This window comes from Gobius niger, assembly GCF_951799975.1.
Source record: "Gobius niger genome assembly, chromosome: 6".
Classification (NCBI taxonomy): Eukaryota; Metazoa; Chordata; class Actinopteri; order Gobiiformes; family Gobiidae; genus Gobius; species Gobius niger.
The window spans coordinates 22,979,698-22,996,026 of NC_136857.1; the positions used below are offsets into that span (position 1 = coordinate 22,979,698).

The window sequence follows — 16,329 nt, forward strand, 5'->3', positions numbered from 1 at the left end:
TATGATTTTTCATTCTAACAAACATTCTCATTACAGTGGCAGAATATCAGCATTTGTTTTATAGCTAGATTTTAAAATCCACACTACATCGCAGGCTTAACTACTCAGGTGTGTGAACTACTCAGACCAAAACACCGTGATTCCAAATGGTTCAGGACCACAAGCATCAGAACAAACTCAAATGTCTTAACACTGCTGTGAATTCCATATGCTGTATTTGAAAACCTAATGTTTACATGCACTAACAAGCTTTACCAGAAAGTGTCTTACTAATCGTGGACTAAAATGAAGTGTTTGTAGCATGGGAAAATTGCTGTAGTTTTGATAAAATATACTATTTGCTAAAGTACTTAATTGCTTTTTTTTATATTAATAAGCCCAATTCCCAAAAGTTGAAGAGGACTTTGTAATTTTTATGTGTATGATTTTAATAAAAAAGAAACACACATTTGCAATTTTACTTTCTGCATTGTTATTTTTTTTTAAGACGAAGAGTGGATTTTGTGGGTCTATTTCATAGTCCATAGGCAAATTTATACCATTCCGTTTTAAGATAAGATAAGATAATCCTTTATTGATCTCACAAAGGAGAAATTCACTTGTTACAGTCGGCGTTCAAGAAGATCACTCAGAGTTAATAAAGTGCAGCTGATGCAGAGATTATTGCACATGTTACTTTACAGTCTTATTGTACAGTCTGACAGCAGTGGGGATGAAGTGGGAATTTTATTATTATTGACACGTTTTATCACTCACCTCAAAATCCACTCTGTTTCTGCATAACACATTATTTTCTCCCATTAGACTTAAAACATATATATATATATATATATATATTTAAATAAAAGAAAAATACCAAACACCTGAAAAGACATCAAAATGCTTTTGAAGCTGTTTGGTTTATAAAGTTTTGTAAACATTTTCTTGTTAAAATTGTGTGTTACCCTGGTAGCCTGCTTTGTTGAGCACTGTTCCGGTGTCATGGGTTTGAGTCTCTACTGGCTGAAAGTCTCCTTTCACCCTGTGCTGTCCTGTTGAATAAAGTCATGGGTTACATGTACTTTTTTGATGAAATTGTACTTCTTAGAATGTTTTTTTATCATACGTTAGTTTTTACTTCTCCTTGAGTAAAATTATAATGAAATATCTGTACTCTTACTTGAGTAAAGATAATTGTTACTTTTTCCACTGTGAGTAAACATTTAAGCGGCAAATACTTCATTTTGATCTATAAACAGATGTAGATCATCTGGTTCATTTAGTTTTTTCTGTATTTTCTGCCATTTCCTTGGAATTTTCATCATTTTGTGTTTTGTTTCACACAATTTCAGGCATCATTATAAATAAATGCTCAAACAGTTACTCACTATAATACTCATTTTACCTTTACTTGATTAAAACTATTTCCTGGTAATGTTACTCTTACTTGAGTAAATATTTTGGCTTCTCCACCCGCCTCTGCTCATGGGCCACATAAATAAATGCATACATATAGTTGTGTGTTTTATGATCGTCAAATAGTGTCCATGATTTAATATGTCTATTTGAACTGCAAGTGTTTTTTCATACAACTTGAATATAATCTACATTGTTTTGAACATATTTTCATGATGAGCCTTGTTTAAATTGCAAATGTTCCTACTATCAGCACTAGAGCTGCTAAAACAAGTGAATTACATTAGGTAGATGATGTTTTCAAACCCAACACTAGATGGCGTACAAAGCCCGTTCCAAAGATGCGCGCCTCCTGGAGCCCGTTTAAAAACAAACGAAGAAGAACTGTTACCGAAGAAGATGGTGGACTCGGAGACCGCGGCGTGTTCCAAACTCCGTCCAAAACACTCCGAAAAAACCTCTTTATCTCAACCTGGAATCCGATACAGACTTCCCGGAGATAATCACAGATAATACAGCGTGTCACCTGCGGAGTAAAACCCACCCGATCTCAACGGGTAACCTGACACTTTGAGGATAAACCGCGAGGAGTGTTGAAAGTGGAGTTTTGGGAGTTAGCCGCGTTGCTAGCCACCGTGCGCGCTAAAGTGAGGACACGCGTGGATTTGCGCAGATTTCTGTGCTTTTCTGTGACAGTTTGGCGTCGAAACCACGGAGGCCAAAGTGAACCCCGCTGCTGTCCCTTTCACAGCGGCTGTCACCCTTAAAAGGACTAGAACCGACGGCTAAAAGTGGATATTATTTTTTGGCTAGCTAACCTACACAACTGACACCTGACGAGATGCCGAGGAGTAAAAAGGGCAAACGTGGCTCGGGAAAGCCTGGTAAGCATACTGTACACTAAAAATAACCCTGACAGATATTTTAGGCGTCATTTCTTTTCAGAGATTTCGGAATCACGCGTGTACGGGACACACATTAACATATTAAAGTCAGATTGTAGCAGCTTGTTGCTCCTCAAAGTTCACTTCCATTCATTAACGTGCGTATTCTGTCATGACAGGCTCCGCGCTGTTTGGTTAAAGTTTACCTGTCTTTAAATATTTACGGGGAGTTTGTAGCATTGTAAACATTGGAATTACCCCTGGTTTTGGAGTCGAGGGTTTTTCTTTAGGTTAAAAAAGGAAATGAGGTTATTTTTAGCAAAGAGGTCACACCGGTGAGCCCGTCCTTAACCCCGCGTGACCTCATTCATTGCTGTAATAGTTTGGACTCGGTCTCGTGCACACATTTAGCAGGTTTTATTGCGCTATTGTGAAAGTTTGCTGGTGGTTTTGACAGTCGGCCACATGGCTTAATCCCGGGCCGTGTGTCGGTCACGTTTTGCGGTGGGGGAGGGCTCGGGGCGCACACGTGGATGCAGAGGGTCGTGGATTTGCGCAAAGCTTTACTGTTTGTGTAGCGCTGCACTGGCTCCAAAGGGAATGGCGTGGAGTCAAACATTAGACTCTCTTCTTCTTCTGATTCTTCTTCTTCTGATTCTTCTTCTGATTCTTCTTCTTCTTCTGCAACAAAAATGTGACAAAGTTGTAAAAAGTGACCAAAAAAAAAAGATAAACACACAAGTGGCATAGAAAAGCAATGAAATGGAATGTCAAAGAAGTGGCGACAAAAATGCATTGATCAGGTGTTTCCTTCATGCAGTAGCTCAGTAAGAAGATTCTCATATTGGTTTAGAGCGGATACTGTGTCTCATACAGTTCACAGACAGCCCAGGGGGGGTGAAGCAACACCCATAGTTAATTAAACCTTTCCACTGGACAAAAGTAACACTTTACTTTGGTTTTGTTTAGATGTGATTTTATTTGTTTATTTTAACTCTTCTGCCTTAATTGAGCGCATTTTCTCCAGTTCAGCTTTACCAAAATCTAAAATCTTCTCGACTGTAGCTTCCAGCTGATAGGCCAGTGTAACGCTTCATTTGAAAGCTAAGGCCTACAAATCGCAACTTTTTTGTCATTTGCAAAACATTTGGGTCGTGTTTTTGTAGTTTTCGTCTCTTTTTATGTCGTATTTTGTTGCTTTCTCATTGTCTTTTTGTGGCTCTTGTTTTGCATTTTTTCATTGCTGTGCTTTTTTTTTTACACTGTTGTGTTTTCATCACTCTTTTTTCATTACTCTTTAGTCGTGCATTTTGTTGCTTTTTGTCGTGTTATTGTGGCTTTTCCGGCATGTGTTGTTGCTAGTGATGCACGATAATGTCAATTTGAACCGATAACCGATAATGACACCGATAATTATGTACATATATATTTGCCCTTTATTTTGTGACAAGAACTCAATGTAACAGTTCTGCCCAAAATGTATTAACTCTACCAAGCAATATATAAGTGTATAAATATAAACCAAATAATGAGTTTTACTTTGGGTTTGGGTCTCCACCTTTTTCTAAAGCTCTGGTTTTTTACAGTTCCATCATCTGAGCAGGCCTGTCTCTGTTGTCACATCTTATTAAAAAAAAAAAGAATAATACTACGGCTACTTCCTTCCTAGTATTTTTCTTATTGTTGACATCATACTAATGAATTCTTATTTACAATACTGGAGAGAGAAAGGCAGCGAGCTGGAGCCGCAGATTCAATGTAATTTGAGCTTATAATAAACGGCCGAATTTTTTTTATCGGCTTTATCGGGGATGGCGCCTAAATGCCGATATTATCGTGCATCCCTAGTTGTTGCTACTTTGACGCTTTTTTTCAAGCTTTTAGAGCCAAACAAATGTGCTCGGCTCAGGTGGGGGTTAAGAGGTTAACCATCAAGCGTAGTTTGGGACATAACAATGTTTCTCACGTGACTTGCATTATGTTTATTTCTATTTATTTCTCTATTTGGAGCGCTCAGTGGAAGTGGAATTACTGCAAAAACCGTCAGGCCTGTAGCAAAAATCATTGGCCGACAATAGGTGTTACTATGGTTACATTGTTCGCAATACTACTCTCTGGGGTGTCCAACGCTTATCAAATGTGTTCCAGTTTTTCTGTTACCTAAAAATTGAGGATTATGTAATGTGATTGAGACCGTCTTCAAGTGTTTTATTTCTGAAGTAGTCGTGCAGTGTTGAATGTGTGATATTTTCCACATGTAATGGTGAACTCTCTCTCCTCATCGCCACCACCTCACTCTATTCTGCCTGTCCATCTCTTTGGGTTATCACCTCCAAACTGTCTCTTCTCTTCCTCCTTTCTTTGGTCCATTCATCCACATTTTCAGGCTGTCTTCGTCAGGAGGTGCTCCAGCTGCAGCTCTGTAAAGGTAAAAGTGAATGGATCAGCAGTTCCTTATTTTACCCCTCACTCATGCAAAGCTTAACCATTGGCTGGAGCCTGACTGTGTGATTGTACGGCATAGACATATTATTAATAGACCGTCGTTACTCACTCCTCCCCGTTTACTACTATGACCACGTTCAAGGGTGAAATCATGGCGGATTTACAGACTCCTCCTCCCCAGCTCTGACGAAGCTTGTTCCTTAAAAGGGCGTAAGGGCGGGATCTTCACTATCGACTCGGCCCTTCCGTGACGTGCAGTTCGGTCATAGCAGTTCCGATGCCAACAATCAGGCCCTCATTAGGATACAAGATTTCTAACATTTTCTTACGAGAACCAGCCTGGTCCCTTTTAATTGTGCCTAACCCAGCGTTATCACAGGAGCAATGTCTATATGTAGAAAGTAAAAAAAGAGCCAGGCTGTACAGTTGTTTAGATCAGGTCTAAAGTCCAAAGCTATGCAATGTAAAACTAGCTTGTTTTGCCGCCCCTATTGTCATTGTCATGTCGTGAATCTCTGCTACAAGCGATACTTGGTTTTCAATACCTGAACGATACTTTTTCCGATTCCTATACTAAATTATTTGTCATATAGAACCATAAAAGCTTAATAATGTCTTTTACTTTTGCATCATTTGTTTGAGAGGAAACAACAAAGAAACTTCCATTAACTACAAAAGGGCAGAAAAAACACTTTCCACGTTTTTTTTATTTTTTCTCATTTTTTTTTTCTTCCTACTAAATTTCCCCAAAACAATTGCGTGTTTTTTTCCCCCCAATTTAATTTTTTTTCTCAAATTTTCCCATTTTTTTCCAACAGTTTTCCCCCCAAATTTTCAATGTTTTTTTCCCCATTTCTTTCTCAATTTTGCCCCAAATATTCCCATTTTTCCCCCACTTTTTTTCTCAATTTCCCCACTTTTTTCTGTGTTTCACTTTTTAATTTTACATTTCGATGACCAACAGCATCAGAACTTGAATACAAAGATTTTATGTTTCTTTTTGGTACCAGCTTTTGACACTTTTATTTTTTTCTATACCAGTCGTACCTAAGCCCAGAGTGAGTGAGTAATTCCTCTACACCTGTGGTCTCGGGGAACAGTGGAAGCCGACTTGTGTCTCCCGGCCTGTACATTGTGTCGTATGTGAGTGGGTTGTGCTGCTGCTGCTGCTGCTGTTGTGAGTGGGAAGTGTTTGAGCAGCAGCAGACTGGTCTCCACTGAATCTCGGATTCTCTTCCAACACTAAACACTGACATTCCACTGATGCCTTTCACCGCCCGCCAAAGGAGCGCGTCAGGCACCAGTCTGGGTCTTTGTCTTACACGACATTGAATGCATTTGTGGAAGATTTCTACACATGTGATGAGGAATGATTTTTGAAACCCTTTTTTTTAAATTCACTGATTCCAAAACAAAACTGACACACGATACCACACCCAATACCTCGGACTTTTGGCAGGACATACAGGGTTTTCATCAATGAATTGTTTCAAAATTATGGCCAAATGTAGTTTTTATTAAATAACAATACCATGAAATTCATAGCACAACATCATATACCATTCATACACACTTAAATAATGATAAATGCATCGATTTGCTTCATATATGTGACTATGTGGAGATTAAAATGGCATTAAAACTTTCACTGGAAAGTTTTAATGCCATTAATGCTCCTGCAGTGAGCCTCGTGGTCACAGGGTGTAGTTCTCGGTAAGATGTGGCGACTGCGCTGGGTTTGGGGGCTCCTGGTGCAGAGGGCGGGTCGTGCAGTGGTTTTGGGAGGGTCTGGGTCCATTGTGACCTACGCTTGACCCTAAACCGACCTCTGTGACTTTTGCCGCACTGACGTCTAGAACAAACAGCTTTTCAACAGAGGAATGATGCGTCTCTGAACTCGCAGAACAAAGACTGTGGCGTCACAGCAGCACAGATGACGGTTTAAACTCTAATTGTTGCACTGATGGCATTTGCTTTTGGTTTGAACCTGTAGTCTTTTTATGCAGTCTTTAATCACAGTGATATGTTCAAGATTTATTCACTGTTTTTTATCTACTTGGTTAAGGCTGAACAATAGGATATTCTGACAAGGATTGTGAATACACTTGATGTGCTTAGTATGTGTGAAAATCAAATTTCAGCTCACAGTGTTCTCATTCAAACACGTCCAGGAGCATCAACATGCCATGAGACGGAAAAAATAACTCAAATAACTCTAATCAAATCAATTCATACACTAAGTTTTAGCTTTTGTTCATGATAAGACCCAATGTGGACACAACAATATGTGGCTGGCGGAGAAGAGAACCTTTTTTTTTTTTTTTTACCTCAGCACCGAGGCTAATGGAAGTGACTGCGGCCATTTGTTTTGCGTTGTAATAAAGTAGAGGATGATGGACCATTAAACCACATGGTGTGATGAGTAATTATAGCACTTTGGAAAACATGAGTCAGAGCAGGATTTGTTCTAGATCAGGGGTGTCAAACTCATTTTAGGTCGCGGGCCGAAATTCAGCTCCCACAGCGGGTTGCGGGCCGCATATAATAGAGAAAATGTTTCCAATAAATGAATAATAATAAGCTGTGATTTGGTCAAAGCCCCAACTTGACAGTAGCTTCATCAATGACAACGGCTTACACTTGTATTGCACTTTACAAGCCTGTGTCACAAGTTCCTGAAAGTGCAGTCGTCATTATTCAGTCACTTGGTGGTGGTAGTTATTGAAGCCACAGCCGCCCTGGGGCAGACTGTCCATTTACCACATGGCTATATAATGTGTTGTTCATATCCTGAGCTCTTATTATGTCAGTGCCCTCTGCTGGACACGTGTGGAACTCTATCCTTTTTTTATTTTTTATTTAATGCCCCCTAGTGGCTAGAATGAGCATTCTGGTTATTCTTTAAAAATTCATAACTATGCACAGGAATGGGTTAGAGACTTACTTTTTTTTTTGACATACTCTGGAATTTATGCTCTACAGGGCAGGGGCCGGATTAAATCATCTCGCGGGCCGGATCAGGCACCCCTGTTCTAGATGTTGCAGTCACTGAAATGTTTTGATTTGGTCATTATGTTCTTGAAGTTCACATAAAAATCTTAATGTCAGTTGTCGATTATCTCAGTTTTCTTCTCTGATATCGTGCAGCCCTTTTCAAATGTGCAGCGATTAGCGCTCGTGCTTCACAGTAAAAGTCGCGAGTTCAATCCCTGGACGGGGCCTTTCTGTGTGGAGTTTGCATGTTCTCCCCGTGTCTGCGCAGGTTTCCTCCGGGTACTCCGGTTTCCCCTACCACTAAAAACATGTACCAGATGAATGACGTGTGTGGTGGTGGTCAGAGGGACCGTCATTCTACCCCAGGGGAAACTGTTCACCGCTGTGTGTGGAGTGAATGAAGTGTAAATCCTGTACATTGTGTGAGGAGCTTTTGGGTGTCATGTGAAAGGTGCTTTACAAATAAGCTTTCATCCCATTCCAAATGCACGTTCCCTTAAACACTGTTTAAAACCTGAAATCATAACCAGCTGTTCACTTGTGCACCTCCAGGGGTCCCCGTGCCCCTGGTTGGGAAACACTGTCCTATTCATTTGCAATAATCCATTACTAATCGTCACGTTTCTGGTCAACGCTGTCACAGCTCTAACAGTTCTCTTTTGCTTATGAGACGCTTAAACTCTGGAACTTTGTATTTTCCAGGTCTGAAGAACGGAGTGAAGGTGGACTTGTGTGCGAGCGACGATGAGTTGATGTCTGAAAATCAGAGTCACTACAGCAGCGCCAGTGAAGGAGCCTCGGTCATAGACGAGCCCACAGGTGACCACGCCCTTTCTACTCTACATTATGGAACAGCTGAATGAGGGGGGTCGTACAGCATGCTTTTGGAAGCCTCTAAATTATTACTCAATGTTTAATAAATAACCATGATGTCAGTGTTTGGATGAGACATTTAATGCAAGCTTTCATTTGGCTAATGGCTTGCTAACAAATTGATGTTTGAAACAAGTACAGATTTCCGCATCTGTAAAAAATGCCGGACTTGTTCCAGGTTGTATATGAAATAATAATAAAGCACCTGTTTGTGAGCGTGACACAGGATTACTCAAACCTGCGTGAAACACACTAAATACAAACCCTTTAAAATTATACCTCATGTAGTGGGAATGTAATTGATCGACAGAAGCTCTGAGTTTTATGAAATAAAGGTCTGGTTTATTGAAAGTACAAGGAAAAGGTTTGAGGCCTCTGGGGAGGCTCAGAGAGATGACCTCTCAGTTTGACTGCCTCCTACAAAAAAGACTGTCCATGTCCTCAAAACAGAGAGCTTTATAAATATGGAATACAAGAGGAGGATCTAAGTGGAATGATACTTTCTGTTACTCGTGTGCCAATTCACAGGATGTCTGTGGCAGAGTCTTCAATACACAAAACATTTCAGGGCCATGAGTGTTTAATGAATAAAAGGCAGAAGTGTGAGGAACCGCTGTGAGTCACTGTTGTCTCCAGCTCGTCTGGGTAAACTGTTACTTAATCAAGTAGATCTAATCATCTAGAAAATGCCCTTTTAACTTAAAATATTTCCATTACACTCATTTACTGTGTAAAGAAGAGCCAAGACGCCCGAAACGTCACCATGTGTAAGCAATAAATTCTAAAGTAATAAAGTAAACTGTGCGGACTTTCTCTCTTCTTTTTTTGTTCTCATTTACTATGTGCCACATTTATTCTGTAAAAATATTGACTGATTTGATCTTTTATGTAATTTTGTGAACAGGAAACGAAAATGTAGATGAACAAACGGCTCAAGAGGAAACTGAAGACAAACTCAAGCAGTGCATAGACAACTTAATGGACAAGAGGTTTGCAATAAGACTTTATGTGGACCATTTCCCATTGAAACACTGTTTTTATGTATTGTCCCTGTCTTTGTGCAGTGCTAAGACCCGCCTCGCTGCTCTGGAGTCCCTGAGGCAGGTCTTCTCTTCCAGATTACTCTACGAGTTTTTAACGGAGCGGAGGCTCACTGTGAGCGACTGCCTCGAGAGGAGCCTCAAGAAAGGTCTGAAGCTGTATTTCTCGGCAGAGATTGAAAGCTCGTTGAAAAGTCTGTAATAGACAATGTGATTTTCAGACTTCTGATTAGAATTATAATCACAAATATGTAGCAAATGATGTTGCAGCTCAGTTATGGAGACTTCTTTGGCCAAAGCCGTTGTCAGTTTGTGATGCCCCGTGTGTTTCTTCCAGGAGGGGGCGAGGAGCAGGCGGCAGCAGCCAGTCTGTTCTCTCTGCTGTGCATCCAGCTCGGAGGAGGAGACGAGGCGGAGGAGGGCTTCAAAATGCTCAGGCCTGTCCTCACCAATATACTCATCGACACAGGAGCCAGCCTCACCGCCAGGCAGAGTGTGAGTGCAACCATTAACATGCGGTGTTGCAATGTCTGCATGTAAAGGATGTTGCAGCGTCAGTCTGACCTATTTTGTCTCTTCAAGATCTAGATCACCTTCTTAATGCGAAAAGTGACTTAATCTCGTCGTCAGATAACTTGAACTATATAAGCTCTTTATCTCCCCACCTTTGTACTCCTGTAAGAAGCTCACATGTGGTACTTGTACCTAAATCCAATCCACTTTATTTATATAGCACATTTAAACAACAAAACGTTTCCAAAGTGCTGCACACGCAACCACAAAAACAATAAAACCAAAACAATACAAATGAGCCGTGTATATGTTTCCACTGACCTGAAAAAGAGATTCTGAAATCTGTGGGACTTTCCTGGTTAAATTATGGTCAAATTAAAAACATAAAAAACAGCACCCACTCTTTTATGTTTGAACGCCAACTTTGATTTGAACTTTATTGAGAAAGTTCCCATCCGCTGTGCCTTTTGTCATGTAACCTTGTACCCTGTATTCTCATAGTGTGCCAGAGCTTTGGGACTGTGCTGCTACGTTTCTACCGCTGAAGACGGAGAGGTAAACGGCCACTTTACACGACTAAATGTTTTACTCTGGCGTTATGGCATGAGAGCAGCTGTAGTGTAACCGTGCTCTCCCCAGGACCTAATCCAGTCCCTGTCCCTGCTGGAGGGGGTCTTCATGGCCTCGTACCCGAACAGAGAGGGCGTCCTGCCTACAGTCAAACCCGGGACTCCTGCTCTGCACACGGCTGCTCTGCAGGCCTGGGCTCTGCTCCTCACGCTGTGTCCCGCCTCCAAAATCAACTCCCTACTGGACCAGTGAGTGTCGTTCTGTCAAATATCACGACATGGAGATAAATGTGTCACGTCTGTTTGTTCAAAGATCACTTAAAATGTTTGCAGGATTGTAGTTGAGTACATTGTTAATACAGTGGGAGGAAAATTATATGAACCCTTTGGAATCTCTTGCATTTCTGCCTAAATTGGTCATAAAATGTGGTCTGATGTTTATTAGAATCACTAAAATGAGTGTTTAAGGCGAGACACGGCAGGTGAAAGTATTGATTTTTCACGCAGTGGTCGAAGTGGAGATTTTTATCTATTTTCCTCCCTTTACATCTTAGTTTTCATGTCAGATATAAAAATGACAAAACTCACCCGCATGATGTTTATTTTATGATGTTTTGTCGCCTGCGAGTCGGGGCAACCCGGAAGTAGCTGCTGCGCCGCGTAGAAAGTCCGTCTTTCAAGCGGGTTTTCATTCATAAATATTGACAGATTTTACATCCACGTGTCCTGCTACGGATCCTCCTCGTGATGACACTATCACTCAAATATGGTATTTTTCTTCCTACGAAAGGCTGGTGCGGAAAAGTCGGAGAACGGGCCGCGCATGCGCAGTCGCTACAAAACTTCAGGGCTGGTTTTCTCTGAATGAGAGAAGCCGCACTCGGGCAGCGCCTGAGCCCTTATAGAAGCTCCCACAGACTCCAAACTTTCCAGTCTGAGACACAACAATGTTTTGAAGGTTTTTTCAGAGGGATTTTTAATATATAATTCCTGGCCTGATTTATTCAGCTTTGAAACCAAAAAAAACAGGCGGAATTTGAGTTTTTACAGATTTTTTCACTGATGATTAGTTTATTGAAAAACTAAACAAAATATCCCAAATCCTATATAGTTACTAATATGTCAATAAAATAAAACCAGCAATTTTAGTCTGGCTCAATTCATTATTTTGATTTCGTTGCCCAAAATATAGGCAATTTTGGCCATTTTAATGCTCAAAATGCCTTATTATGTGAAAACATAAAATGACAGAAAAAGTGCAATACATTTTTTTCTCATATTTATATCTGTCATGTTCAGCAAAAGTTTCAAATTGATATCTCTACATTAATTTTTTGTCCCTCTTCACCTGCAGTGTCTCGCCTTAAGCTAATACCACCAAACAATTAAATGCTTTCATATTTTCATTGACCATAACGTGTAAACATTCACAGGACAGGGAGGAATAAGTGAGTGAACCCTTGGATTCAACAGCTCATTGACCTCCGATCAGGATGAATCTTGGTTCATACACCTTTCCCTCCTACTGTAGATTTTAGTGCACATAATTAACATTTTTTATTACCTTGGGACATTGGATTGTTTGGTGTATCTGTTATAACATTGTTCTTCCTCTGCGTCCAAAGCCACATGCCCAAACTGCAGTGCTGCCTTCAGAGTCTCGATGTAAACTACAGAATCGCAGTGGGAGAAACCATCGCTCTTCTAGTCGAGCTCGGACGAGATATTGACGAGGTATGCGGAAATTAACAATTAACATCATGTCAGTTTACCCGGACATGAAAACCGTTGCAATCTCCTCTGTTTTTCTTGTTTTTCTGCAGGACTTTGAGCTCGAGGACGGCGAAAGTTTGTGCCAGTCTCTCAAGAGTTTGGCCACAGACGGCAACAAGCACCGAGCCAAAAACGACCGGCGGAAACAGCGGTCCATATTCAGAGAAGTGCTGCACTATTTAGAGGCAAGTCCAGCGCACGTTCAGGCCGGCGATGTCGAAACTGAACGCTGACAAAAAGCTGGTCTCGTTTCCGCAGAATGAAGACTTCACGGACGAGAGGATCCGCTTCGGAGTGGAGAGTGTTTACATCGACAGCTGGATGAGGCGGAGAATCTATGACGCGTTTAAGGAAGTGCTGGAGTCTGGAGTCCGGCACCACCTACAGGTCAGTTAAAAGTGAAACATATGTATGAATATTAACCTGCCTTAACCAAACACATTTTCTCCAGTTCAGCTTTACCCAAATCTAAAATGTTACAGCCGACAGGCCAGAGTAACGCCTCATTTGAAAGCTTGAACCTACATAACGGATCTAGAAGTATGTTTTTCCATACGTTGTTGCGGCATTGTCGTCACTTTTTTTAAACTTTTATTTTAATCACTTTTTTTTTGCTTTTTTGCCAATTTCTGTGTGGCTTTTTTGTTACATTTTCGTCACTTTTTTCCACCTGTTTGTCACTTTTCTGTTGCTTTTTTGTGACTTTTTCATCCTCATTTTTGTTTTATTTTTGTCGCTTCTTTGACACTTTTTTCAAGAAGCTGTTATGCCCCGTCCACACCAAACTCGATTTGGGCGTCAAAAACGCGTGTCACGCCCGTTGTTGGACGCCTGTGCTCATTCAAGTCAGACGCTCGTAACCAAGCGTCAAGACGCTCTCGACGCGCGTCAAGAGCGTCGTCGTGGAGCGCGTTGGGAGCCGTTGTCAGTTATCAGTTATCAACATGGATGACATAGAGAGAGTGGCTTGGCTTTTATTGCTTCATAAAGCCAGACAACGTCGTCTACGGGCTTGTTGGCGCCGTGTCTGGATTCATGAGATCGTCCGAAGGCGTTCTCAGTTTGGCGAGTTTCACCATTTGCTCCAGGAGCTGCGCTCGGACGAGAGTTGCTTTCAACGGTACTTCCGCCGCTTTTAATCCTGGTGTTTAGATAAAGAAGCACTGATGTGTCTTTCTAAAAAAAAAAAAGTCCCAGAGCGGCTGTAGCTCCGGTTCACAAAGAAGCTAAACGTCCGTGACTTGTGACTTGTTTACATCTGTGGGGCCGGCGTAGGATCTGCCCAGGTGGCTCAGCTACAACGTACGTCACTATGGGGGGAAAGCTCCTGATTGGTCGACGCTCGCGAATTTCGCCAAAAAGTTCAACATTTCCCAACTCGAGCGTCGGCCGCGCTCGACGCCCTGGAGGCGCGTCAAAAGCTCACCAAGCGCGAAAAACCTCAAAATGCACCGCACAGGAGGCGCGTGACGTGCTGCGGGACATCTTGACGCCCCCCGGAGGCGCGTCCTCCATGTATTTTAAATGTAAACCTGACGCTTTGGAGGCGTCAAAACGAGTTTGGTGTGGACGGAGCATTAGATTTGGGTAAAGCCATACTGAAGAAAATGTGCTTGGTTAAAGTGGGGGTTAAGCGGTTAAAGGGGTGGTTTTATGCTAAATTGCTTTTGAGGGTTTTTTTTAGACATCAAAAACATGCCTGGAGCTCTGTTTCCACCCACTCGCACATCTTTGGGAAGTCTCTGCATCTTCCCCGGTGGCTTTTTTCAGCTGCCCAGGAAATGCTTTCCTCACCTCTCCATCTCCTGCTCCAGCTTAATCCTCCTTCATTGTGGAGTAAAAACACCCGCCATAGCTTTACTACAGCCATCCAGGCTCTTTTTTTTTTTTCTATCTTTATTGAAACAGCTGCACAGTGAAGGGGACTAAGAGGAGGGAGGTAGGAGGGGCTTACTGTGGGACTGCTTGAAAACTAGGAAGAGAAACTACTGGATATTTTGCAAAAAACAGAATACCCCGACTTTGGCATTTATAATAGAAACAAAATGAAGATAGTCTGATCAAATGTGCTGAGTTGTGAGATAAAACTTTACACTGTTATCATCATATTAACCTCATTTTCAGTTCAACCCTCTGCTGAGAGACATCTTTGGCCTTGGAGCTCCCCTCATTTTGGACGCTGCTGTCAAAAGCAACAAGATTTCACGTTTTGAGAAGGTAAATACTCGGGAAGAGCGTGGTCAACCTCTTTGATTACCCGACTGACTGACGACTCGTTATACTATATACTGTCTTTCTTTTCCAGCATCTGTTCAACGCTGCTGCCTTCAAAGCCCGGACGAAACTGAGGAACAAAGTGCGGGACAAGCGCGCCGACGTCATGTGATCCGAGAACGTAAAACGAACGAAGAAGAAGAAGGCACTCGAGCCTTAAAACTCTTGACTGCTCTTTGTTTAAATGCTACACCGCCGTCGACAGTTTACACAATACGCCATTATATATCATGCCTTAAACTTTATCAGTCTTCACACACTGCCTTCAAAAAATCAGCCACTGAATAACGGACCAAGGTTTCAAAGATATTTATTAAGCGCTTTCAACAACTCAGGTTTACAGTCCCAACTTTTCGTATCTTTGATTTTCCTCGAGAATGTCCACTCCTATGCATTTTCACTTTCAATGATAAAACCCGTCAAAGCCGATCATTTGACAGAGAGTTTATGAATTAAAAAGGGATCGTGGTTATGGCAATAAAGAAGGAAAGCAATGAAGAGGTAAAAAGCTATTAACTGAGCCATAAAGCATTTTATGGTAACTGTAAAGAAATGAGTTTGTTCCTTTGCTGACCTCTTGTGGCTGGAGTGAGTAAATTTGGTTTTGAATCATGTAACCTGCTTTTTATATTGGAAATGTCTATTGTGGACGCCCATTTCTAGCATTTTCCAACCCGTTTTTCTGCTATATATAATCATTGCCTTTTCATGTTGCTACTATACTTCACTTCTGCAAATCTGTTCGCATTTGACGTGGCCTGAAAGTACCCAGGTTTTTGTGACACTGCTTTTAAAGGAACCAAAGTGATTTGCTTCTAAACCCTCACAGCTCGAGATGTACTCGAGTGTGATGATGAATATGTTCTCATTCTCATAAGATGTACTTCGGGAACCATTGCTTCTGCATCTTTCTGGTTGTCCGTGTTTTAAATCTATACTTTGTTTTCCAGTCCGCTATTCTCAGACCAGAGCCATGTCCCGAGCTGCCAAAGTGTGGTGTGACAGTTTATTTAACTTTTTAAAATAAATCGTATCTATAGGAGACTCCCAATGGGTTTAAGAAGGCGTATCTTTGTACTGAATGAATTCATGAGAAGAGATCCCGTTTTAAGCGTTGTTTTGGAGAGAAGTGTGTTTTACTCCTAATTTATTAAAATATGGGAAGGTGCAGTGGTGCTGTTCACGTCTGTCTGGGTGTCAGATGGACAGGCCTCTGTGGAAACGTGTGCGACTTGAATCATTAAAAACAAAAGAATTACAACTCTTTCTATGGTCTTGATTTTGTTCAGTTTTGTTACATGTTGACCTGGGAGCAACTTTATGCCCTGGAGGAACACGCGACCCCGTCCTAAAATGGGTAAAACGATGGTTACAAGAGTCCCCTCATTACAAGTGCTCTGTTTTAGTTTAATGTCTGGAAAAAGAAAAAATTAGAAAAAAAGAGCATTTTTTAACTATAGATTGTAACTGCAAGAACAACAATGTGCAGAGGAGAAATTATGAAAAATCTAACCGTTTCTCAGCAGTGTAATGTCTCATTTGAAAGCTAAGGCCAACAATTGTAACTTT

At 41.3% G+C, this 16,329-nt stretch overlaps 1 protein-coding gene across 2 annotated transcripts; it reads left to right on the top strand.

Annotated features, from left to right (window-relative positions):
• Nucleotides 1-1,792: 1,792 nt before the first annotated feature.
• ifrd2 (interferon-related developmental regulator 2) lies at nt 1,793-16,006 on the top strand. Of its 2 annotated transcripts, XM_079557845.1 has the most exons (13): nt 1,793-2,279; nt 4,666-4,707; nt 8,421-8,537; nt 9,496-9,580; nt 9,656-9,780; nt 9,969-10,126; nt 10,646-10,699; nt 10,784-10,962; nt 12,339-12,447; nt 12,537-12,671; nt 12,745-12,873; nt 14,611-14,703; nt 14,792-16,006. In XM_079557845.1, exons 1-13 carry the CDS (start codon nt 2,237-2,239, stop codon nt 14,870-14,872), a joined length of 1,350 nt encoding a protein of 449 aa, XP_079413971.1. In that variant the 5' UTR covers nt 1,793-2,236; the 3' UTR covers nt 14,873-16,006. The 2 variants fall into 2 exon arrangements, with proteins under 2 accessions (XP_079413971.1, XP_079413972.1); XM_079557846.1 differs by lacking the exon at nt 4,666-4,707.
• Nucleotides 16,007-16,329: the final 323 nt, after the last annotated feature.